At 42.0% G+C, this 24,599-nt stretch overlaps 2 protein-coding genes across 7 annotated transcripts; one reads left to right on the forward strand and one right to left on the reverse strand.

Moving 5' to 3' along the window:
- Positions 1 to 1,148: 1,148 nt before the first annotated feature.
- LOC139418833 (claudin domain-containing protein 1-like) lies at positions 1,149 to 8,348 on the forward strand. Of its 2 annotated transcripts, none has more exons than XM_071168561.1 (5): positions 1,149 to 1,385; positions 1,913 to 2,488; positions 3,008 to 3,115; positions 5,622 to 5,759; positions 5,935 to 8,348. In XM_071168561.1, exons 2-5 carry the CDS (start codon positions 2,203 to 2,205, stop codon positions 6,144 to 6,146), a joined length of 744 nt encoding a protein of 247 aa, XP_071024662.1. In that variant the 5' UTR covers positions 1,149 to 1,385; positions 1,913 to 2,202; the 3' UTR covers positions 6,147 to 8,348. The 2 variants fall into 2 exon arrangements, with proteins under 2 accessions (XP_071024662.1, XP_071024663.1); XM_071168562.1 differs by having other exon boundaries at positions 1,349 to 1,385; positions 1,916 to 2,488.
- A 1,857-nt stretch (positions 8,349 to 10,205) lies between these two features.
- On the reverse strand, positions 10,206 to 20,869 carry LOC139418834 (N-acyl-aromatic-L-amino acid amidohydrolase (carboxylate-forming) B-like). 5 transcript variants are annotated; one of them, XM_071168563.1, is made up of 8 exons: positions 20,536 to 20,869; positions 18,526 to 18,633; positions 17,268 to 17,488; positions 16,429 to 16,624; positions 14,008 to 14,101; positions 13,764 to 13,871; positions 13,237 to 13,352; positions 10,206 to 10,625 (listed from the first exon to the last, which is right to left on the reverse strand). In XM_071168563.1, exons 3-8 carry the CDS (start codon positions 17,486 to 17,488, stop codon positions 10,428 to 10,430), a joined length of 933 nt encoding a protein of 310 aa, XP_071024664.1. In that variant the 5' UTR covers positions 18,526 to 18,633; positions 20,536 to 20,869; the 3' UTR covers positions 10,206 to 10,427. The 5 variants fall into 5 exon arrangements, with proteins under 5 accessions (XP_071024664.1, XP_071024666.1, XP_071024668.1 ...); XM_071168565.1 differs by having other exon boundaries at positions 17,268 to 17,491; XM_071168567.1 differs by lacking the exon at positions 18,526 to 18,633 and having other exon boundaries at positions 20,536 to 20,797.
- Between the last annotated feature and the right edge of the window lie 3,730 nt (positions 20,870 to 24,599).

The following is a 24,599-nucleotide window of genomic DNA, read 5'->3' on the forward strand; positions in this document are numbered from 1 at the left end:
CTTCCTTTGTCCGCCTTTCCTTCCAGTTCTCTGCTGCCAATGACTGGAACGAATTGCAAAAATCTCTGAAGCTGAAGTCTTATATCTCCCTCTCTAACTTTAAGCTTCAGCTGTCTGAGCACCTTACCGATCACTTTACCTGTACACAGCCAATGTGTAAATAGCACACCCGACCACCTCATCACCATATTATTACTTACCCTCTTGCTCATTTACACCCCAGTATCTCTACTTGCACGTCATCATCTGCACATCTATTAATGCTAGATTGTGATTATTTAGCCTCTAGGGCCTATTTATTGCCTACCTTCCTACTCTTCTACATTTTCACACACTGTACATAGTTTTTTCTATTCAATATTTAATTTTTGTATTATTATTATTTTTTTGTGTGTTATTGACAGTACGTTTGTTTATGTGTAACTCTGTGTTGTTGTTTTTGTAGCACTGCTTTGCTTTATCTTGGCCAGGTCGCAGTTGTAAATGAGAACTTGTTCTCAACTGGCCCACCTAGTTAAATAAAGGTGAAATAAAAATAAAATAAATGAAATTACACATATGGAATCATGTAGTAACCAAAAAAAGTGTTAAACAAATCTCAAGATTTGAGAATCTTCAAAGTAGCCACCCTTCGCCTTAATGACAGCTTTTTACACTCTTGGCATTCTTTCAACCAGCTTCACCTGGAATGCTTTTCCAACAGTCTTTAAGGAGCAGTTTCACTCTGCGGTCCAACTCATCCCAATCCATCTCAATTGGGTTGAGGTCGGGTGATTGTGGAGGCCAGGTCAGGTCTAACCACTAGGCTACCCTGGGGCGGCAGGGTAGCCTAGTGGTTAGGTTGCAAGTTCAAACCCCGAGCTGACAAGGTACAAATCTGTCGTTCTGCCCCTGAACAGGCAGTTAACCCACTGTTCCTAGGTCGTTATTGAAAATAAGAATTTGTTCTTAACTGACTTGCCTAGTTAAAAAAAATATATATATATATTTGGAATGCAACCAGTGTATTGAACAGCGAATGTGTAGGCATTCATAGAATCACGTCACTGTATAGAACGGCGAACGTATAGTCAAAAACTACAAAGCCCATGTGGTAGTGGTACACAAGACGCTGTCTGTCTGATGATGCTGCTTTGACAAAAGAACCCACACCCCTCAATAGTTACCACAGCCACGAAGTCGTATTTCTACAATATTCATAAAATCAGATTTTTTTTTAAACCTAACCACACTGTCAACCTTATACCTAACCTTAAATTAAGACCAAAAAGCAAAAAAAATACATTTTTGTTTTCATGAATTGTTTTGCATATTTTGGACCAATTCTGACTTTGTGATTGTGGTAACTAGTGAAAGCCTTAAATCATCCGGAAAAGGAACGCTGAGTGAGTTGAATAGCTATTTAGTATTTGCTTTCAACGTTAGTATCGTTTAAATTCATCTGCTAGGCATTACATTCGTCAATTATTTAAATGCATGTTGGTTGTTTTCATTCACAACAAATATTTTTTTTTCAAGAAACATGCCGCTATCGTGGCGGTTTTGCACCAGTTAACGTTAGCTAGCTAGCAATATTAGCCTTTGATGGCAGTCGGTAGATAAAAGGCAATATATGTAATTTTTTGCCACTTTCCTCATAGCAGGGAAATAGATTTCTGTTTAGTAAGCTAGGCAGATAAATGTCATTACTTAATCATTATTACCATATGCTTATTTGCATTCGCCTTAGCAAGATACTGACAGCTAGCTAACTCCCTTTAATTTGTGCTTATACGGGTAACTTTGCTGCTTGTTAGTTAACGTTACAGGATCTTGCTGTCAGAGCCAAAATGTGCCAGTCTAAGAACTGCATTCAAATGTAGTTGAATGACAGTTTGAAATACATTTTCTTCTGATTTGTTCTCCTTCAAAGCAGTGACGCTGGCCTACTTGGTGGTTGTGAGGACCTGGACTACAAGGAAGGCACAGAAGACGACAGGCTGGAAAGCACTGAAACAACCATCATGCTCAGGAACTGTGCTTTCAATGTTAAGGACATCACTGCCATGCTGTCAAGTTCTCACTGACAAGCTGACCTCTTATCAAGGGGGGCCCTTATCCCCAACTTTTTGACTTCATAGGAGGGCAGAAGTAGACATTAACAAATGAAGTAAGAGGGAAATAATTTTCACCCACAAACAGACACACTCTTGAATTGAAACCATGGTGGATAACCGCTACGCTACGGCCCTGGTCATTGGCTCTGTTCTGAGTCTGCTGGCCACTGTCTATCTCTCCATTGCTGTGGGAACACAGCACTGGTACCAGTACCGAAGTCCGCCCGGCAACCATGAGGCCAGCAACGCTTCGGAGCTCCGCGAGGACTTCATCAACGGAGAGTTTGATGAAAAGACCTACAGCGACACGCTGTTCCGCCTCAACGGCACACTGGGGCTGTGGTGGAGGTGTGTGCAGGCGCCAGGCCAGTCACACTGGTTCAAAGAGCCTGGTAAGAACCTACACACACTAGAGTGGAGGAGCAGGGTCACTGAATCACATGACTAAGTCACATTGGTTAAAATCATCTGCTAAATGTCATTTATTATATTACTATATATTATTATATTTATTACAGCATTCATTGCAGGTGTTGGTACAGAAACGGTGTGCTGGATAGCAAATAACTGGTGGACCAGTTACACATAGCTGTGCCAATCAGTGTTCAACACCATGCTAATATTGTATTATAAAATAAAGGCCTCCTTTTTTCTGATACCCACACAGGAGCAACACTGGGTTTGATATTAGTATAAATATTTGGTGCTTACTTCCAATGAGTCTGGGGTTCAATATGATCGCAGGTTGTCGACAATGCAGCTTTTTAAAGGCAATCTCTGATTGAGTGGACATCTGCCTCGTTTAACCGTGAATGCAAACGTGTGAACATTGCCTTTTAAAAGCTGCAATGTCGACAACCCACATCAGATTGAATCCGGGTCTAACTCTGTCTCTTCTCTTGTATTCTCAGATCCTAAGATGGTAACACAGTGTGTGAGCTTCACTCTGCCTCAGCAGTTTGTACCCAAGTACAAAGACCCAGGGAATCACAACACTGGGGAGGATGTGCTTCGGACATGTGAGTCTTGCCTTGCAGCCACACACACATACAGTGCCTTTGGAAAGTATTCAGACCCCTTGACTTTTTCCAAATGTTGTTACAGCCTTATTCTAAAATGGATTACTTAAAAATATATATATATATCCTCAGCGGTCTATACACAATACCCCATAATGACACAGCGAAAACAGGTATTTCAATTTTTTTTGCTAAAAAATGAAATACCATATTTACATAAGTATTCAGACCCTTTTCTACTAGACTCAAAATTGAGCTCAGGTGCATCCTGTTTCCATTGATCATCCTTGAGATGTTTCTACAACTTGATTGGAATCCACCTGTGGGAAATTCAATTGATTGGACATGATTTGGAAAGGCACATACCTGTCTATATAAGGTCCCACAGCTGACAGTGCATGTCAGTGCAAAAACCAAGCCATGAGGTTGAAGGAATTGTCCCTAGAGCTCAGAGACAGGATTGTGTCAAGGCACAGATCTTGGGAAGGGTACCAAAACTATTTCTGCAGCATTGAAAGTCCCCAAGAACACAGTGGCCTTTCTTAAATGGAATAAGTTTGGAACCACCAAGACTCTTCCTAGAGCTAGCAGCCCAGCTCTTTGGCTTACTCTTTGGCCTGAATGCCAAGTCTGGAGGAAACCTGGCACCATCCCTACGGTGAAGCATGGTGCTGTGGGGGTGTTTTTCAGCGGCAGAGACTGGGAGGCTAGTCAGGATCGAGGGAAAGATGAATGGAGCAAAGTACACAGAGATCATTGATGAAAACCTGCTCCAGAGCGCTCAGGGCCTCAGACTGTGGCGAAGGTTCACCTTCCAACAGGACAACGACCCTAAGCACACAGCCAAGACAACGCAGGAGTGGCTTCAAAACAAGTCTCTGAATTTCCTTGATTGGCCCAGCCAGAGCCTGGACTTGAGTCTGATCGAACATCTCTGGAGAGACCTGCAGCAACGCTCCCCATCCAACCTGACAGAGCTTGAGAGGATCTGCAGAGAAGAGCAGGAGAAACTCCCCAAATACACGTGTGCCAAGCTTGTAGCGTCATACCCAAGAAGACTCAAGGCTGTAATTGCTGCCAAAGGTGCTTTAACAAGTACTGAGTAAAGGGTCTGAATACTTAATTAAATGTGATATTTCTGTTTTTTATTTTTCATAAATTAGCCAAAATTAGAATAAGGCTGTAACCTAACAAAGTGGGAAAAGCCAAGGGGTCTGAATGTTTTCCTAAGGCACTGTACATACACAGAATGTATAAACATACTGTAGTTCAAACAAGGTTCACTGGTTTTATTTAGTTTAAGTTTTATTAAACATTTTTTTCGTTTGTATATTATTATCTGTTTTAGGGACAGAAAGTAGACTGTGCGTGGGAGGCTAGGAGACTTGTGTTACATAGTTTTTGTGTATTTTGAGATGTCACGTCTTGCCACTGTGGGGTGTGGATGCGTCAGGTGATGGGTCAAGTCATAGGTTAGGTTTTAAAGGTAGACTCCGCCAGTGAGATGATGTAGATGCACGAAGTAAACCAGTAGTAGTGGGTCAATTTCCTCAACAACCAGCAGCATTAAAGAGCGAGGCTAAACTTCTCAGCTGTTTTAGTCCCGTAGCTACCACGTTGTAGAAGCGTGAAGCACACCCGTATTACATGCACAGCTACTTTGTGTTAGAGCAAAGTCTTCCATCACGCTCATTGGATGTGATCGAGTAGTAAGGCTAACGAAGCCGACTGTTGTCGATGAGTGAAGTCTGGGGAGGTGCATCTGTGACATTTAGTGGTTTTCAAACAGCAAGGCTCAGATCAACATGATGGCAGTGTCAACAAACCTGCGATTGTTTAGCTTTTTTTTTACATTTATTTTTTATGAAAGTTTAAATGAACTTTTCTAAACTCCCATATCACACACTCACCAGCAGAAAACATAGGCCTAACGTGTACAATGAATTGGTTAGAGGGGTCTAAAAGATCACTTTGATTTGTGTCCCCTTTTCTGCAGTTGCACCTCTGACTTCACTCCTCGACAGTCGGTTGCTTGAACCTTACCACTCAAACCCAATCTGTAACCCACCAGATTCAGAGGCTTGAAAAACCTGTTAGAATTTTTCCCAAAAATTTAGAGAGAAAAAAACGGAACATTTGATTTTATTTGTGTTGTTTTTGAAGTCGTATAATTTTAGTTTTTCAAACAGGTTTGTTAATTTTATTTCAGTTTCCGGATTAGTTTTAGTTTTTCATTTGCTATAATAACCTTGGTTCAAACTGTGTTTCATAGAAATGAGAGTTGGAAACTTGGTGGTTTCCACTGTTTATTGTTACTGACAGTCATGTGAACTCATCTCTTTCCCTTTCTCTCTCAAGCAAATAGACACAGTAATAAACATTGGTTTGGCATTATAAAGCTCTTTCTTCAGATATTGTTCATCTGTCTACAAATCTATAAAAATAACTTTACTGGTACTGCACTTTTCTGACATTTCTAAATTGGTTTCTCTCTGTGTCTGAGCAGACCTGTGGAGGTGCCAGTTCCTGCTGCCTCTGGTGTCCCTAGCCTTGGTGTTCCTCAGCGGGCTCATCGGTGTGTGCGCCTGCCTCTGCCGCAGCATCACCCCCACCCTGTGTGTAGGAGTGCTCCACCTGCTGGCAGGTTTGAGAACTACATGGATAATCACAATGCCTCTCAACACCCTTAATCCCACCACACACAAACACACTTTACACCCAACAACACATGTAAAAAGTACTAATGAAAGCTAAGGGATTCATGAAGGGTAAATGTACAATTGCATGAAGTTGCATTCATTGTTGTCCTTCCCATCCAGGTCTGTGCTCCCTGGGCACAGTGTGCTGCTTCCTGGCTGGCATGGACCTGCTCCACAGGGTCTCAGTGCCTCCCGACGGCTCCCTGGGCTGGTCCCTCTACCTGGCACTCATCTCCTCACCGCTGCAGATGATGGCGGCCGCCCTCTTCCTGTGGGCCGCCCGGAGCCACCGCCAGAACTACACCCGCATGACTGCCTACCGGGTGGCCTAAAGAGACAGGGGTTTATGTCATATGTCAGGGTTGCGTTCAGTAAGAGCATAACGTTTTGAAATGGAAAATGTGAAGTTGTAGTGTTTCCAGTCACATGCGGACTCCAATTTGTAGAAGGTGAGATTGTTTCTATGAAATGGCTACGTTTCTAAACATTTTACAAACTGCATGTTTTACTGAATGTGACCCTAAACGGCAGTCTACACAACAATGATTCATACTCCCGAGGGGTGTCCTACGAAGCAGATTTGAGTAGTTAGTTAGCAATGTAACTTTGGTCAAGTCTGAGTTCAATTCGGGATACCAGTCATACGAAAGTGGCTCACCTTTTAGCCAAATACGTACATTTCTATGGCAACGAACCCTTCAGAACTAACCTGCTCCGGGGCAGACTAACTTGCAGCTAACTCCACTTATCCTGAATAAAATGACTGAGCCTTGAGTTGAGGACCAATGAAATCAGATTCCCCTCTATCAACGATTGCGTTGTCATCCCTTTCATTTGAGGAAGACAAATGATTCAATAATTTAATCAAATGTTTTGTTTGTGTTGAAAAAAAGAAATGTATTACTTTACACATTTAGTAATAACCGAATGCATTTCAAACTTCACGCAATGTAACACTTTTGTATATAACATCATAAATATTTTTTTTGGGGGGGGGGGGGGGGGGTTGGAGTGGGAAGAAAGTGCTTGTGCGTGGACGAGCGCACCAAAGACGGCATTCACGAGAAGTAATAAAACGAAGATGGCTGGTTAATTTTGGAAAACGCTGAGTAGTTTTAGCTTGCTTCGTTGGACACCCCTCTGCTCTTGGAAGGCGTCTGTCTTCGCCCAGCACCGAAGCTGTTAAAGGTCCTGATCTGGGTCACGTTCAGGGGGGTGCAATGTACTGAAACATTGTGAATAGAAATGGGATAAATAGAGCTGACATTTCTTACTCGTCATGTCAGAATATCTGAAGGCTCCACAACGTTGTACCCTACTGAACACAACTCGAGTGATTTAGTGCCGGGCTTGGGACAAAAGCCTGCACACTTTGGCCTCGCCAGGACGAGGCATGAAGAGCACAGGGTGGCCCAATCATTCACTCTGAAACAGCTACGGATTTACAGTGTTGTCGTCATGACAATCCTCCCCGTTCCTATACCTGAATGACAGATTTTAGGGTGACTGAATCTTCACAACACCTTAACTACACCCCACAGGGTGGCCTAAACGATCACTCCACCTTAAGCACAACTGTTTGACAGCTGACACTAGCCAATAAAACCTCAAACGAGACATCACCTGTATAAACATATCCTAAGAGATTCATAGAGACAAGTGGTCAATTTGATTTTACGATTCATTTCTCCCCAGCAGCATGTACTGTATGTGCATCAGGTATAACAAAACCTGTGGTTGATTATGAGAAGGTGAGGTGCGTTTTATACATTTTTTTCTTGAAACCATTTGTTTGTAGGTGCATCTTTAGCGATGCTTTTTTTTAATTATTCAAGTAAACAACAGTTGGAGTCATATTTTGCCTTTGCTTCTGTTGCCATCTCTACCATTTATGAATGAAAGCTTTTTGCATCACTGCATGGATAGATAATCCTAGCCTTTTTTGTGGGTTTTCCTCAACTAAATGTTTTTTTTTTGTGGTTTTGTATTATGTGATCTATAGCGCGTTGTAGTGACATGACCCCATTTGCCTACATTTCAGTTCTTTTGTTCAGCAGATGAGAATTTTCTGCTTAATTTTATCATATGTTGACTGAATGTCACCTATTGGAATGTAACCACTTCTTTGCCATTGTCATCCATCTTTGTTAACTTAAAACGTTTTGAATGTAAAGACATGTTGCCCTGTGTCGTTTTGACACCACTATAGCTAACCAGTGTTTTGATCTTCCTTTTGATGTTTATGATATTTTTTCGGTTATGTTGAAGTGTAGTTACAATACTTAGGTTTTCGGAAGCCTACAGTGTTTTGAAGCCAGCTTGAAACCACCAATCACAAGACTATTGACACTAACTCCAAGTACGCTTGGTAAATGAGCACTCAACAGATATGGTTTACCGGGACACATTTTATGAAGGGTGTTTAAATGTGTTGAAACACCTTGTGGCTTTTGTGTTTTTATATGTCACTATACCTAAAGCACACTGCTTAATTGTTTTCCATAAGAATAAAGTAAACCTATGCTGACCTCCGGTCTGGTTGTCTGAGTGTTAATATTGTATGTGCGTGAGAGTGTGTTGTAAATAATTAAAATGATGTGTGTAACATGAGGAAAGACCACACTGTAAACAATTTACATCTCCTTCCCTCTTGACAATCAAACAATTTACAACTCCCATTCGCCAATCAATGGCTGTATATACTCACCCAATCCAGTTCTTGTTCTCTTGATCTTTGATAGCGTTCCACATCCCTCCACCACCCATCTCCTCCCTTCTCTGCTCTTCTTGTTTTTTTCCAGGATACATTAACTCTGCTGAGAAGCAGATACCACCAGGACTCCCACCCCAAACACTGTCTTCATCTCCCGATACCATAACGTCCAAGAAACCATCCTCCCGAAACCACCACGCTCTTTCAACCATTCCGAACCATTATGCTCCTTTAATCATCCAGGGTTCCTCTGCGACACTACCTCTGACGATGCCTACCAAGACAACCACCTATCAATCATCCAACTTCATGCCAAACCCGAGCTGATTTTTGCATGACGACATTCTACGTTGATACACTACATGACCTGAAGTATGTGGACACCTGCTCGTTGAAAATCTTCCAAAATCATGGGCATTCATCTGGAGTTGGTTCCCCCTTTGCTGCTATAACAGCCTCCACTCTTCTGGCAAGGCTTTCCACTAGATGTTGGAACATTGCTACGGGCACTTGCATCCATTCGGCCACAACTGCGTTAGTAAGGTCGGTCACTGATATTGGGCAATTAGGCCTGGCATTCCAATTCATTCCAAATGTGTTTGATGGAGTTGAGGGTAGGGCTCTGTGCGAGCCAGTCAAGTTCTTCCACACCGATTTCGACAAACCATTTCTGTATGGACCTCACTTTGTGCACAGGGTCGATGTCATGATGAAACAGGAAAGGGCCTTCCCCAAATGTATGCCACAAAGTTGGAAGCACAGAATCGTCTTGAATATCATTGTATGCTGTAGCATTAACATTTCCCTTCACTGGAACTAAGGGGCCTAGCCCGAACCATGAAAAACAACCCCAGACCATTATTCCTCCTCCGCCAAACTTTACAGTTCGCACTATGCATTAGGGTAGGTACCGTTCTGGCATCCGCCAAACACAGATTCGTCCATCAGACTGGCAGATGGTGAAGCGTGGTTCATCACTCCAGAGAACGCGTTTCCACTGCTCCAGAGTCCAATAGCGGCGAGCTTTACAGCACTCCAGCCAACGCTTGGCGTTGCACATGGTGATCTTAGGCTTGTGTGCGGCTGCTCAGTCATTGAAACCCATATCATGAAGCTCCCGATGAACAGTTATTGTGCTGAAGTTGCTCCCAGAGGCAGTTTGAAACTCGGTAGTGAGTGTTGCAACCGAGGACAGGCAATTTTTACCCCTACGAGAGCTTCAGCATTCGCAATCCCATTCTGTGAGCTTGTGTGGCCTACTACTTCATGGCTGAGCCGTTGTTGCTCCTAGATGTTTCCACTTCACAATGACAGCACTTACAGTTGACAGGGACAGCTCTAGCAAGGCAGAAATTTGACTCACTGACTTGTTGGAAAGGTGTCATCCTATGACAGTGCCACGTTGAAAGTCACTGAGCTCTTCAGTCAGGCCAATCTACTGCCAATGTTTGCCTATGGACATTGCTAGCTGTGTGCTTGATTTTATATACCTGTCAGCAACGGTTGTGGCTGGAATAGCCAAATACACTCATTTGAAGGGGTGTCCACATAATTTGTATATATAGTGTACCTTGTAACCTTTTCCTGCATTAAACTATCTCAAAGGTGTTGTCTGTACCTAGCACAAACTTAGATGGAGCAATGAAATGCAACATTACATCACTATGAAGACAACTAATTAAACAGAAAATGTACATGTTTAATTGAAATACTAGATTATGGCATTAAACCGTGCATCCTTTCACATACAGTATTCCTGATAATATTTGGTGATGACTAAAAACAATATAATAAAAAATCAATTGAAAATGAGGTTAGACTAGTAAGTGCTTCTTAAGGCTCTGTGCGTGTTTTTCCTTTAATTCTCCCGCTCTTCAAATGGTCTCTCTTTTCCTCCCCATCAATCTCTCTTCACTCGCAAGGGGGGGATAGTGAGTGTCATCTTTCGTGCCAGGTGGAATGCGATGCTCTTCTCATAGTACGCACACTCGTTCACAAAGTAGGGATGGAGGACTTCTACCCCTTCGTACTTCACTATCTCCCCAGAAAACATCAGGAACATGGGATCTCCCGGATGGAGGAGGCAGAAGTCACGGTCCTGGTGAGAGAGATTCACATCAGCATGCTTTGCATTTAGATCATGTACTACTTCTATGCTGTGAAATTATACTAAAATGAGAACAATGCCTTCCAACATGGAGAAAGTTATCGTTTGTTTTGTTTTAAACCTTCTAATAGGGGGAAAAGCAGAATGTTGCTTGGGAGTGATCAGTGTACATAAGTAGTAGATTGAGAAAGTCTTCCTATTGGGAAGAAGAGAGTCCTGGTTGAAGGAAACAGATTATGGAGACTAGTGAAGGTAACAAGTAAATGGTAATCGGCTTTCAGATAGCAATCCAATAATGCAATATTTTAGTAATTTGAAGAAGATTGAGCATTGGGATTGATATTAAATTAGAGGCCGCTCACTCTTCAAGGCCTGGTCCACTGCTCTCATGTTTAAGTCATCTGTTGTTTGTGATTTAAGATAAGCTTCCTGTGGAACGATAGCTGCCAGTACACACTGAACTCGAACAGGCTGTAAGAGACACCGTGAGGAAATTTGGGACATTTTGTACATCATTGTATGTCTATGCAACAGGTCAAAAAGATTAAGATTACATGGGAGTTGTTTACTTTAGAAGGTGACCAATTCCGCTTTACGGGACACTGTATCATCTGATGTGTCTGAACAGTGCAGCATGCTATTCAGGTAGGATGCCATTTTTTAACTTTTTTTGTTTGTTTGTATCTGCATATCATTGTTATTATTGTAGGCCTATTTATTCATCTAAACCAATTCTTGAAATATGCTAAATGTGTTTTGTTTCATTCTGCTGAGGCATTTATGTTGGCTAAATTAAGTTTGAGCTGTCTTTTTAATGATGTGCTCTGTATTTAACTTAAGATGTGTTATAAGTAACTTTTGTAAAATAAATATCATTAGCCTATAGCTGTCAGCATGTGTTGAGTACGGTAGGCACTTGCCTTTCTTGGTCATTTCTGCAATATAGACTGTTTATATCTTCTGTGAAGGTTTTGTTTCATTCTGTTGAGACATTTTCTTTGGCCAAATTACATTCCAACTGTAAGGTTGTGTATGTCTTGATATAATATTCTACTCATAGTTTCCCTGTAAACAATGGCTTGACTTACTTTTGATATTGCCCTAATAAAATGTTGAAACGGTGTGGCTGCTAGCCTATTATACTGCAGGCCTATGATATGAAGGCAGTTCTCTCTCTCTCATATAGTGGACACCTAAGCCTATACGATGCATTTAGCGTACAAATCTCTGACAGCTGAACCGCGAGGTGGACAATTATTGTTTTAGGAAACTAAAAAAAATAATAAAACAATATGCTATGAAGTTTTGCTTATGCTAAACATGGAAACAAAATGAATAGTGTTTTTGTAATTTGTTATAGGCTGTTTTTAAGAGCATGTATACATTTGGCCATTATCCATAGTTTATTGTTGGCGTTGGCTGCGTGGGTGGACGCTCTAATGGATTAAGCACCCAATGCATATGGACTACCGGTAAACTTCTCAAATGTCCGATAAATAAAAACCTTCCCAACGACTTGTCCGGCGTCAATTTGTCATAATCGGAAACCCTGATATGTAGTATACTGTATACAGTATATAGTATAGGCTACAGTAGGCTACAATATACACTTCCCAGTAACACTGATTCACCCAATGATGAAGATGGAGCAGAGGCTACTCACTGGTGATGGCCGATGAGCTCGTGCCAATATCTCAAGATAAGCTACTTTGAAAAACAGTGCTATTTACTCAGACTCATTCAAAAGTTGTTTCAAATTTTTCGGCAGTAAGGCATTTACTTTTCAAACGGTAGGCCTACGTTTTTCTCGAAATTGTATTTTGAAATTTGCGAAAGGCAAACTGGCAGCTGCAACCACCCATAGAAATATAATGCAAAAATGACAGTTCCCATTCATGTCAGAACTGGCAGCTGCAACCACCCATAGAAATATAATGCAAAAATGACAGTTCCCATTCATGTCAGAACTGGCAGCTGCAACCACCCATAGAAATATAATGCAAAAATGACAGTTCCCATTCATGTCAGAACTGGCAGCTGCAACCACCCATAGAAATATAATGCAAAAATGACAGTTCCCATTCATGTCAGAACTGGCAGCTGCAACCACCCATAGAAATATAATGCAAAAATGACAGTTCCCATTCATGTCAGAACTGGCAGCCATTGATAGTGTACCCATGAGTTTAACAGTCAAAGTTCCATGGTTAGAGGTTCTAAAATAATTTTTGGGATTATGTCTATGGCCACAACTCAACAACCTGTTTCATACTTGGCTCGCATGCTGCCCAAATTGCGGACTTCCCAACTGTAAGTGCTTGTGATAAAACTTAATCCACAGCTATTTTTTAGAAGCTATTTATCCTCTGTGGCTAAAATATGCACTCTGGTTTAGTATTTTGAATTATGTCATTTATGACTGTTCAGACAGGAGTAATATAACTTTAGGAGAAAACATTTGATTTTTGTTGCCTAATTATGGAAGAAGTATTTCAATTTATCAGGGAGTGCTGCAGCAGCTATGCATTTAAGGGTCAGTGTACAGGACTTTAACCAACTGCAGGAAGGTTAAATTATATACAAGGGCAGAAGGTTCCTGAACCTGTAGTTGGGGATGTATGGCAGCAGTGATTTGATTGGTCTCTGGGTCTCTTGGGTAGTCTATACTCTTCACGAAGGTGTACACATCGTCCACCTCGCCTCCTTCAAAGGCACTTCCTGGTAGAGATAAGATGAGAGATGGTTTGTAATTGGTTAATGACTAGAATAGAATTGAAAATGTAATTTCTCTTGAAAGGGAACTTGTCTTGATACATACATAGACATTATATACAAGAGCACAGGCCAGTTATAGTACACAAGATAGGAAAAAATATACAAAATACAATAACCACAAATGCCGTGAAGACAACATAGTGTTGAATGGTAGGCCCTTGTGCATGAAGAAAATCAAACTGTATCTGTTCCTGGTACGTGGGAGCTAAATGCTTGTAGGTATGAATGATGTTAATGCTATTCTTGTTGTTGACCAAGGCTGTAGGCCAGGTAGCGATGATCAAGGGTTGTGTACTCTGTGTGTAGGGGATATGAGGGGTCAGCAATGTTTACGGTTGATGGAAGTTCAAGTACCTGAGTTGAAGCACTGGACCCAATCTAGTGTCTGGTCGACTGCCTCCTTCATGATGTTGAAGATGTCGGCTCTGACCACACCATGGGGTTGAGGTCCCACCTCTATTGCTGTGGAGTGACAGCATTAGAATGAATACATTTGTCATGTAAATGGGAAAACATACAGGAAAAAAACACTGGTTTCCTATGACAGGAAGAAGATTGCATGGTGTGTTTCCTATGAACACACTGCACAAGCACTTACAGAAGCCATGCTTGCCCAGGGAGTCCTGGGAGTAGGCCTCAGCTAGTGGTAGATCCAGCAGGATAAACCTCACTGGCGCTGAGGTGATCTTCCTCTGAGAACACAACAGATTAACACTTTACACTCCCATATAACCCAGATGGTAGCAGTAAAATGAAGCCCTTCTCATAGAAACCGGGTCAGATGGTGCATGCACTTCCCCTTTAAGACAGTAATAGAGTCATGTTGAAATTATACACTCCAATCAGTCCAGCCAGCCAAATTAAGTTTCCATCCAATTGGGAACAGAGTTTCATACGAATATTTTAAAATCTGCATAAAGAAAATATGCCAATTTTCCCACCAGTGATGTGTTTCCACCAGATGTACTTTTTCCGCAATGTGTTTCCATCACATTTTCAACAACAAAAAAAAACAGTTGAGTTAAATAGCAAATGTTCTTGGCACTCGCACTCTAGTAAACCGCAGCGCACAACAGCTTGCAGATACAGTGCGGGTAGGCTATGAGGGTAGGCTAGTCTACGTTACAATATTATTATGGATAAGAGCAAAAATGTTTTTTATTTGGCAAACGGCAGTCAAGCATCGATCATCATGTCACCAGAATAAGACTCGAGATATTCATTGGAAAGGAGCATCAAGCACTTTCACCATCTGTAACCTAATAAACTGCATAGTTTCCCGAGTCGTAGTGGGAGGACCACACATCATATCACCGTGTGACTCCAAGTTGACTTATTCATGGTGGTTATTACATCAATATTTTTTCCACCGCCATTTCTTTACAATAATACATTTTTTTTACGCAAAACGATCCCACCATATCGAAGGAACATTGATAAATTGTACCGAGTCTTCCTGTTTCCATCACAGCTGTTATGATTATTTTTGTTACACAGTGTGACTTTACTCGCATAAAAACTGTGGATGGAAGCATGGTTAAAGACAGCAAGAGACAGAATAATTTCCTTCCCCTTCCAGACAGCAATGCTTCCAACCAGCATATCGTCTCAATGACAGCAACAGTCAGATTAACTATCCACTTTCCCTTTAAAACAGATTTTTTTTTATTTAACCTTTATTTAACCAGTTAGGCTAGTTGAGAACAAGTTATAATTTAAAATTGCGACCTGGCCAAGAATAAAGCAAAGCAGTTCGACACATACAACACAGAGTTACACATGGAATAAACAAGCATACAGTCAATAATACAGTAGGGAAAAAAAGTCTACATACAATGTGTGCAAATGAGGTAAAATAAGGGAGGTAAGACAATAAATAGGCCATGGTGGCGAAGTAATTAGAATATACCAATTAAACACTGGAGTGATAGATGTGCAGAAGATGAATGTGCAAGTAGAGATACTGGGGTGCAAAGGAGCGAGATAAATAAATACAGTATGTGGATGAGGTAGATTGGATGGGCTATTTACAGATGAGCTATGTACAGGTGCAGTGATCTGTGAGCTGCTCAGACAGCTGGTGCTTAAAGCTAGTGAGGGAGATATGAGTCTCCAGCTTCAGTGATTTTTGCAGTTCGTTCCAGTCATTGGCAGCAGAGAACTGGAAGGAAAGACGGCCAAATTAGGAATTGGCTTTGGGGGTGACAAGTGAGATATACCTGCTGGAGCGCGTGCTACGGGTGGGTGCTGCTATGGTGACCAGTGAGCTGAGATAAGGGGGGCTTTACCTAGCAGAGACTTGTAGATGACCTGATGCCAGTGGGTTTGGCGACGAGTATGAATCGAGGGCCAGCCAACGAGAACGTACAGGTCGCAATGGTGGGTAGTATATGGGGCTTTGGTGACAAAACGATGGCACTGTGATAGACTGCATCCAATTTGTTGAGTAGAGTGTTGGAGGCTATTTTCTAAATGACATCGCTGAAGTCGAGGATCGGTGATGGTCAGTTTTACGAGGGTATGTTTGGCAGCATGAGTAAAGGACGCTTTGTTGCAAAATAGGAAGCCGATTCTAGATTATTTTTTTTTTCTTAATGTGAGTCTGGAAGGAGAGTTTACAGTCTAACCAGACACCTAGGTATTTGGTAGTTGTCCACATATTCTAAGTCAGAACCGTCCAGAGTAGTGATGTTGGACGGGAGGGCAGGTGCGGGCAGCGATCGGTTGAAGAGCATGCATTTAGTTTTACTTGCATTTAAGAGCAGTTGGAGGCAACGGAAGGAGAGTTGTATGGCATTGAAGCCCGTCTGGATGTTAGTTAACACAGTGTCCAAAGAAGATCGCTCTTAATTCCCACGCACGGAAACAAAACAACATAGAGAGCCTATTTGATGGCCCACATTGGGGACTGGCAGTACAACTAAGGACAAGCGGACGTTGTTTCAAAGATCAGGTCTTGGATCAGTTTCACCTTGTCCTTAACCCTCATTTGATTTAATTGAATTGAAACTCTGCTCACCTGGATTTGTCTATAGATGTGCAGGATGACCCAGTCTTGGGCAGAGTAGGAGATGAGACTGAGGCCCATGTTGGCTGTGGTGTTGTGGAGATCACACACCAGGTCCATGGCCCCCGCGCTGCCCTTGGGCCCCAGTAGAGTGTTCAGCTCCTGGACTCTCCTCACCTCGTACGGAGTGGCGTCCGTCACTGGTGAACTAGGGAGGGAGAGAGAATGGAGACAGCGAAAGAGAGAGTGGGAGTGGGAGAGGCAGAAACAGAGAGTGAACATACTAGAAGAAAGATGTATCGCCTTGGCATGGGAGAATACCAACAACTCATCCATGGTGGTGAGAGACTGAGAGGAGGAAGTAAATGCCACCAAACTCTGTGGGATGTCATCCCTTCAGCACTGTAGGGTTGAGTAAATCTTGAGTATCAATAAGTACTAAGAATGAATTATGATATAGTCCCATAAATGCAAAAACTTTAATAGACTGTTCAGATAAGTAGTGGCCTTGGTAGCCAGGCACATAACAACCCAGGCTGCAAGGTTCAGAATATTCCAAAACAAAGTTATCTGGAAATGTTGCCATGACCACATTGTTAATTTACTGACTCCACGGTGGAGGGATATATTATTTGGAAACTATCTTGTGTATGCTTCCTTGTCTCTTTACAATGCATTGTAAGATCTCGTCTTTGATTCATACAGTTCACACCTGAATAGTTAATTTGCCAACAGGTCCATACTTGTTAGTGGCAAGATGATAGGATAAATCTGTAGTTGTGGTGGACTATCCCTTGCTGGATCACACTGATTGCATGCGTAGTTTCATTTGTGCTTATGGCAACCTTTACCTGAGTATGGCGTCGGTGAAACAACGGTTGAGGTCCACGTCGGTGTAGCGTTTGCACATTTGGACGGCACGCGGGTTGGATATGACTGTGGTCAAGGTCGCCGACCCTACCTTCTCCAACTTCTGCAGCTCCCTCACCAGATACACGCCCGACATCTCGTTACCATGGGTGCCGCCGCAGAGGGCGACACGGGACTGCGGTGGGAGAGAGACTGGCTCCATCTGCTGGCCAGAGAGAGAAAGAGAAAGAGAGAGAGAGAGAGAGAGAGAGAGAGAGGGGGAGAGAGAGGGAGAGAGAGAGAGAGGGAGAGAGAGTGGGGGGGGGGGAGAGAGGGGTATTGTAAAATAATAACCACAGTGTAAGCAAATAGTCATCTTTGAGCTCTCTATCGCATTACACATTACCAGGGCCATGGTAATGTGGTGAGCAGACATTTGCCTCAGCCCTTTTCACCACTTCTGATTTAGTTTAATGAACTTAATGATCTGCTGATGAGTATTTCTGTCTTCTCATACAGGAGCAATAAAGGCCTAGTTCCTAGCATTTCTTATTTGATCAGCCAGTGCTGCAGCCTCCTCAGCACCCCTAGCTATGAATGCCATACATTGTTAATCTTTCTCTTAAACAATGGGTATAAACCAGAAAGATATGTTTTAGGCTAGGCCTACTGTCATTCATTACAGTTTTGTGTTTTTCAGCCAAAAGAAATCACCTGGGGCAACATTACAGCAGGCTAAACTTGCCCGGCTGCTCAGTTCACTTGCCCCAGAACAAGGTTCCGGAGTTTTACCTGGTTACAATCAGGAAGAAAATAAAATTGAACCACCACTCTGGGACCTGTGGTGCCACCACTGCTCATTACAGGTACAGGAGTCAGACAATGCCCTAAATAACCCCAGAGGCCCTAGAGGTATTATTATTATTATGTTCACAGTCTACTATGGACAACTCTCCGCAATAAGACCATTACTTCTTCTGGTTCCGATGTCCTCGGTGGTGGTTAAGTGATTCCTCATGGGCTCCTTGGTCCAGGTTTACTATATGAACTGAGGCTTGGTAAGGTTAAGTTAATTGTTTAGATTCCAGTTAAGGAGCATTGTTAGCATCCAAGCTGTTTACCATTAACCATGGTTGCACTAAAAAACGATTAGATACAGACATTTCTTCTCTCTCTCTCTCTCTCTCTCTCTCTCTCTCTCTCTCTCTCTCTCTCTCTCTCTCTCTGCAAATGTCGTTCATTAACTATGAATGCACCAACCTTTACAGTTTTCGCAAGCTAGTGAGGGTCAGCGGTGTTATTTGAAACAATGGGTAGAGGAGAGTGGGGTAAGTTGAGCCAAAGGGGTAAGTTGAGCCACCGGTGTTTCTAGGAAAGCATACACAAAATGAATCATTTGACCAAGTATTTAGGAAGAGGTCATCATTTCATGGAGTCTGTGAAGGAAGAAACCACATGGAAAAAGTTAGTTCCAAAAAAAAGTATTTTTACCAAGTAAAATAAATGTTTTGTGTTAAAGGTTTCATGACGCTTATCGAAGCAAAAGTAGATCATTTTAAGATTATTCTATTCATCCGTTGGGGTCTCTATAAGCTTTAATATGAGGTCCGTAAGCCTAGTATGAAATGACCATGAGGTAAGTTGAGCCATTGGCAAGTTGACCAAATTTAAGTGTTTAGTTCCTATGCGCAATCCAAAGCATTATCACTGGGATATGAGGTAACAATGAGTGTTAATTAAACGCGTTATAATCGTTTGTTAGGTGTTAAGCTTGTGTTAAAAGATACTTACAATTATTAAAAGACAAAAAAGTGATTATGTTGTTTTATTAAATTAACATGGACACTTACTACGCTGCGTTTTGGTCCGATCTTTCCTGTTCCTCAGATGAAGGAGATTGTTACACACAACTCAACTTACCCCATACCTGTGGTAAATTGTGCCAGGAGACAGCTTTTTTTGGACAAACTTTGTTTTCAAAACTGTAATGTTTACATGAATCCATTTGGGGCGGCAGGGTAGCCTAGTGGTTAGAATGTTGGACTAGTACCCAAAAGGTTGCAAGTTCGAGCTGACAAGGTACAAATCTGTCGTTCTACACCTGAACAGGCAGTTAACCCACTGTTCCTAGGCGAGTCATTGAAAATAAGAATTTGTTCTTAACTTGTCTAGTTAAATAAAGGTTTAAAAAAATAATAATAATTAAAGTTGCATTTAGGTAACAACCATTGTAAAACTATTCTATGCAGGAAACTAAGGCCTGACCTCATAGCTTCTATTCATTGTATGTTACTTATCCACAGTTGAAAAATTTGACTCAGATATCCTATCACTGTTTTTTGTGTCACTGGGTTATTGTAAGAGCAGGGGAATCATCTTCAGGTTTCTGTCTCTATCTCTATCACACTCTGTTTTCTCTGTCTTTCTCTGTCCGTCTTTGTCTTTCTCCATGTTATTCTCACTTCCCCTCAATCTAATCCCAATCTATCATAAATTATTCTACTCATCAGCTGCTCACCAGGACATTGATTAGCTGAATCAAGGCTAGAGCAAAAGCCTACATAATCAAGCTCTCCAGAATGGTTGGCCACCTGTGCTCTAATCTATAAGTGGCTTCTCCTAATGTATTTTTTTTGCATGGCACATTCTATGGAAACCAACTGTGAATAGCATAAAGCTATTTTCATAGAGATTGGTGTTTCTGAAATGCTCGATCATAAATATATAAAGTGGCTCTCAGAGCTCATGTTGTATAAATCCACCATGGTGTCACCATACACTGACAACAATGTTTACATCCTGAACTTTAACCCTCTGTCATATAACGTGTCCTGAACTTTAACCCTCTGACATATAACGTGTCCTGAACTTTAACCCTCTGTCATATAACGTGTCCTGAACTTTAACCCTCTGTCATATAACGTGTCCTGAACTTTAACACTCTGTCATATGAACAGACCCACTTCGTTTGTCTTCACTGTGCCAGAGAGCAAGGGAAATCTCAATTCCGGACAAACAGGCAAGCAGGAAATGTATCAGCTGATATACTAGCATGTGTTTTCCGGCCACTCAGTTTCTGCACTTCAAGGCACACATATTGTATGTATACAAAACACCCCTCCCACAAACAAGTGTGCAGTCACACAGACACCAGCTGTGCAAGTATACACACACTCACACTCAGTCACTAACATCCAAAGGAATCCATATGAGAGACAGGTAAGAACTCTCGACATGGTATAGAGAAAAGTGTAAGGCTAGCAGTCTTACCGTGTGGTGTAGGTGAAAGTTCCTTCCCTGGCTGGGACTACAGTCTCCCAAGTTATACTGAGCAGTCAGCAACCTTTGAACTTTTCAACTAGCCCACCCATGCGTGAGCCAAATTTCACAATCTGTAAACAAAGCAAACCAGGCACTACAGCAGGACTTTTCAATGACAGAGAAGAAACAAGAAAGACCTGACACACACACCACGCAAACACTCGCAAGGGTGTGCAAAGACACACAAACACACACAACAGCAGACCACGCCCTTAACAAATCCCCAATTTTCGCAGACGGAACTTTCTTTGATCAATCCCTCCCTTCTTTCCTTTCCCCTCTTCCTGGTGCCTCCTTCCTGTTAATGTTATTCTCAGATCAGATTTCAGTTGGCAACATTTATGATGTAATAGGAACTCCCTCTGCTGGTCCTAAACCACTGCAGTACGAAGTGCTGAGTCTCCCAGAGAGAAAGAGACAGAGAGAGAGAGAGAGAGAGAGGTAAGACATTGATTGTGATCTGAGCCATCATCATACATTTTTCATAAGTTCTTAGGTGCAAGGTTTGTGGGGGGAGAGGAAGGGATGGATGAGAAAGAGAAGGTTAGTGGGGGTGGGGGACACGAAGGGATGGATGAGAAAGAGAAGGTTTGTGAAGGTGGGGGATAGTAAGGGATGGATGAGAAAGATAATGTTTGTGAGGGTGGGGGAAAGGAAGGGATGGATGAGAAAGAGAAGGTTTGTGAGGATGGGGGAAAGGAAGGAATGGATGAGAAAGAGAAGGTTTGTGAGGGTGGGGGAAAGGAAGGAATGGATGAGAAAGAGAAGGTTTGTGAGGGTGGGTGGTGGAAAGGAAGGGATGGATGAGAAAGAGAAGGTTAGTGGGGGGTGGGGGAAAGGAAGGGATGGATAAGAAAGAGAAGGTTAGTGGGGGGTGGGGGAAAGGAAGGGATGGAAGAGAAAGGCCAGTTTCCAAAATGCAAAGTCAGCAATTGACGTATCTTAATCTACTGGTGCTTGTAATTCATAGCTTTTAACTATGTAATTACCGTTTTAGTGTCATTTTGAGTAAATACTTGCTAATGTCTATACAGTAAAATTAAGTTTTTCCAAAACATATACTTTCCTTGTGTCAACTAATAACATTCTAAAGTGGGTGTGTTGTACCTCTAATGCTTTCTTCATTTTCTTCCTCATTGCCCTCCCTCTTCGCCTGTTTTGTCCTTCTTTTCCATCTTCCTTTTGTCTCCACCCCCTCTCTCTCTCACTCTTTCTCCAAAGCTGTAATTAGCCCACTAATCCTGTTGGGTCAGTCAATCACACATAAAGACTCAAACAGGACAGGAGAGACTAGGAGCAGAGGTGGCACCACAGAGATCTCTTCTTCCTGATGTAACTAGGTAAAACTCCAGAACCTACTTGTAGCAGGAACCTTATGGGTTGCCCTATTGCCTGGGGCAAGTGAACTGAGCATTTAGGAAAACAACAAAACTGTAAAGAATTCCAGTTGGTCTAGCCTAAAACTGATCTTTCTGGTTCATCCCCATTGTGTACGTGAAACTGAACAATTTATGGCAGCCGGGCAAGCTGAGCCTGCTCTGTGGTTGCTCCATGGAAAGGGAAGAATTGTGGTTAACCCACGGAAACTGTGGTTGACCCATGGAAAGCACTCTGCTTTCTTTGTAGACGTGCGTCATGCCGGCCCGCGTAACCTGGGATTTCCATTAATCTAATTGGTCTGGACACACACACACACACACACACACACACAAATCGAATCAGAGTTTATTGGTCGTGTACACAGATTTGCAGATGTTATAACAGGTGCAGAGAAATTATCCTGCTTCTAATAACACCTAGCAAAACAAAACAATACACACAAGAGTACAAACAAAGAAATGAAGAAATATCAGAAGGAGCAATTTCAGAGTCTGGAATAAAAAATAAATAAGCATGGGACAACATCCCTGTGGAACGTTTTCGACAACTTGTGAAGTCCATGCCCCAACAAATTCTGTCTGTTCTGAGAACAAAAGGGGGTGCAACTCAATATTAGGAAGGTGTTGCTAATAATTTATACACGCAGTGCATATATACAGTACTAGTCAAAAGTTTGGACATACCTACTCATTCAAGGGATTTTCTTTATTTTACTAGTTTCTACATTGTAACACATATGGAGTCATGTAGTAACCAAAAAAGTGTTAATCAAGTGCTCAGCATACGTGGGATCAAAATCAAAATATATTTAAATCAAAATATCAAAATATATTTAAATATTTCAGATTCTTCAAAGTAGCCCCCCTTTGCCTTTGATGACAGCTTTGCACACTCTTGGCATTCTCTCAACCAGCTTCTTGAGGAATGCTTTTCCAACCGTCTTGAAGGAGTTCCCACGTATGCTGAGCACTTGTTGGCTGCTTTTCCTTTACTCTGCGGTCCAACTCATCCCAAACCATCTCAATTGCACCCCCTTTTGCTCTCAGAACAGACTCAATTCGTCGGGGCATGGACTCTACATGGTATCGAAAGCGTTCCACAGGGATGCTGGCTCATGTTGATGCTTCCCACAGTTGTGTCAAGTTGGCCGGATGTCCTTCAAGTGGTGGACCATTACACACACAAGGGAAACTGTTGAGTGTGAAAAACTCAGCAGCGTTGCAGTTCCCAACACATACCGGTGTGCATGGCACCTACTACCATACCCCGTTCAAAGGCACTTAAATCTGTTGTCTTGCCCATTCACCCTATGAATAGCACACATACACAATCTATGTCTCAATTGTCTCAACGCTTCAAAATCCTTATTTAACCCATTTCCTCCCCTTCATCTGCACTGATTAAAGTGAGTTTAACAGGTGGCATCAATAAGGGATCATAGGATTCACATGGACAGTCTGTCATGGAAATAGCAGGTGTTCCTAATGTTTTGTACACTCACTGTATGCCATTTAGCAAACATCCAAATCGACATACATTTATTCCCTTCCTATATAAAGCCATTGGTGAGAGACTAATCTTTACACCTCTCCTACACATGAGGCAGGTCAAAGGCTATGTTAACAACCTCTTACCAGCTATTCAATTCCAACTCCATTTTCTCTCAAGGCGAGCTACCGTTCTCCCATGATAGACCACGCCACTTATACCAGGTGGACTGAAAGAACAGATTGAAAGGTCATTGTGTGAAACCACTCTGTCAAACAGAATTCGGAACCAGACCCATCTCCCCTGCTGTCGCAATCTGTAGAACGACAGACATTAAGAATAGTTGAGGAATTGAAGAAGCTATTATAAACAGAGCCTTAAGATTAAGTTTGCATTTTTTTTTAACCTTTATTTAACTAGGCAAGTCAGTTAAGAACAAATTCTTATTTTCAATGACGGAACAGTGGGTTAACTGCCTGTTCAGGGGTAGAACAACAGATTTGTACCTAGTCAGCTCGGGGATTTGAACTTGCAACCAACACTCTAACCACTAGGCTACCCTGCCACCCCATGCATTGTATTATGTGTTGGAAAAAGAGGGCAAGAGAGGATAGATAGGCATTGAGCATCCTAATAGTTTTACATGAATTGCCTTTTTAGGGCTTTTGTGTAAAGTATAGGAATGTCATGACGTTGGCCTGGGGGTAGGTTTATGACAGTCATAAATACCTCTTCCCCCCTTTTTCCTCTCTCTACCCTACTGATGTTACATTTGCAAACCCCTTTGGCTAACATAGAGATTCTGGGAACATCAGAAGGTGGGGGGAAATGAACTATATTCTGGTAATCCGACCAATTGAACATATGCAGTGGTACTTAATGAATATGATGTCAGTTCGGTTGTCATCTGAGACGTTCTCATCAATGATAAGATGGCAAACTCTACAGTTGAAAGTCTACACATCAGAATTATCGGATTCACATGGAATTGTTGTTCAATTTAAATGTTTGAATATGAAATCATTTGTGATGGGATGAAATGTGATTTTAGCTTCTAAAATGTGAGAATTGTTTTTTTATAAGGTTAGGGCTCTGCTCAATCAGTGGCCCGCCCCTGTGAAGGGACATGGGCTATACAACTTTTC

Source organism: Oncorhynchus clarkii, chromosome 10 (genome assembly GCF_045791955.1).
Source record: "Oncorhynchus clarkii lewisi isolate Uvic-CL-2024 chromosome 10, UVic_Ocla_1.0, whole genome shotgun sequence".
Taxonomy (NCBI): Eukaryota; Metazoa; Chordata; class Actinopteri; order Salmoniformes; family Salmonidae; genus Oncorhynchus; species Oncorhynchus clarkii.

Bases quoted from the DNA above. Each gene is read 5' to 3' on its own strand.
- LOC139418834 (XM_071168563.1), bottom strand. From the start codon at position 17,488: ATGGAGCCAGTCTCTCTCCCACCGCAGTCCCGTGTCGCCCTCTGCGGC. The intron at 14,102-16,428 runs GTGAGCAGAGTT...TTGTGTTCTCAG, and splicing joins ACATCTATAGACAAATCCAG to AGGAAGATCACCTCAGCGCC. The intron at 13,353-13,763 runs GTACTTGAACTT...TATCTCTACCAG, and splicing joins GGTCCAGTGCTTCAACTCAG to GAAGTGCCTTTGAAGGAGGC.
- LOC139418833 (XM_071168561.1), top strand. From the start codon at position 2,203: ATGGTGGATAACCGCTACGCTACGGCCCTGGTCATTGGCTCTGTTCTG. The intron at 2,489-3,007 runs GTAAGAACCTAC...TTGTATTCTCAG, and splicing joins ACACTGGTTCAAAGAGCCTG to ATCCTAAGATGGTAACACAG. The intron at 5,760-5,934 runs GTTTGAGAACTA...CTTCCCATCCAG, and splicing joins AGTGCTCCACCTGCTGGCAG to GTCTGTGCTCCCTGGGCACA.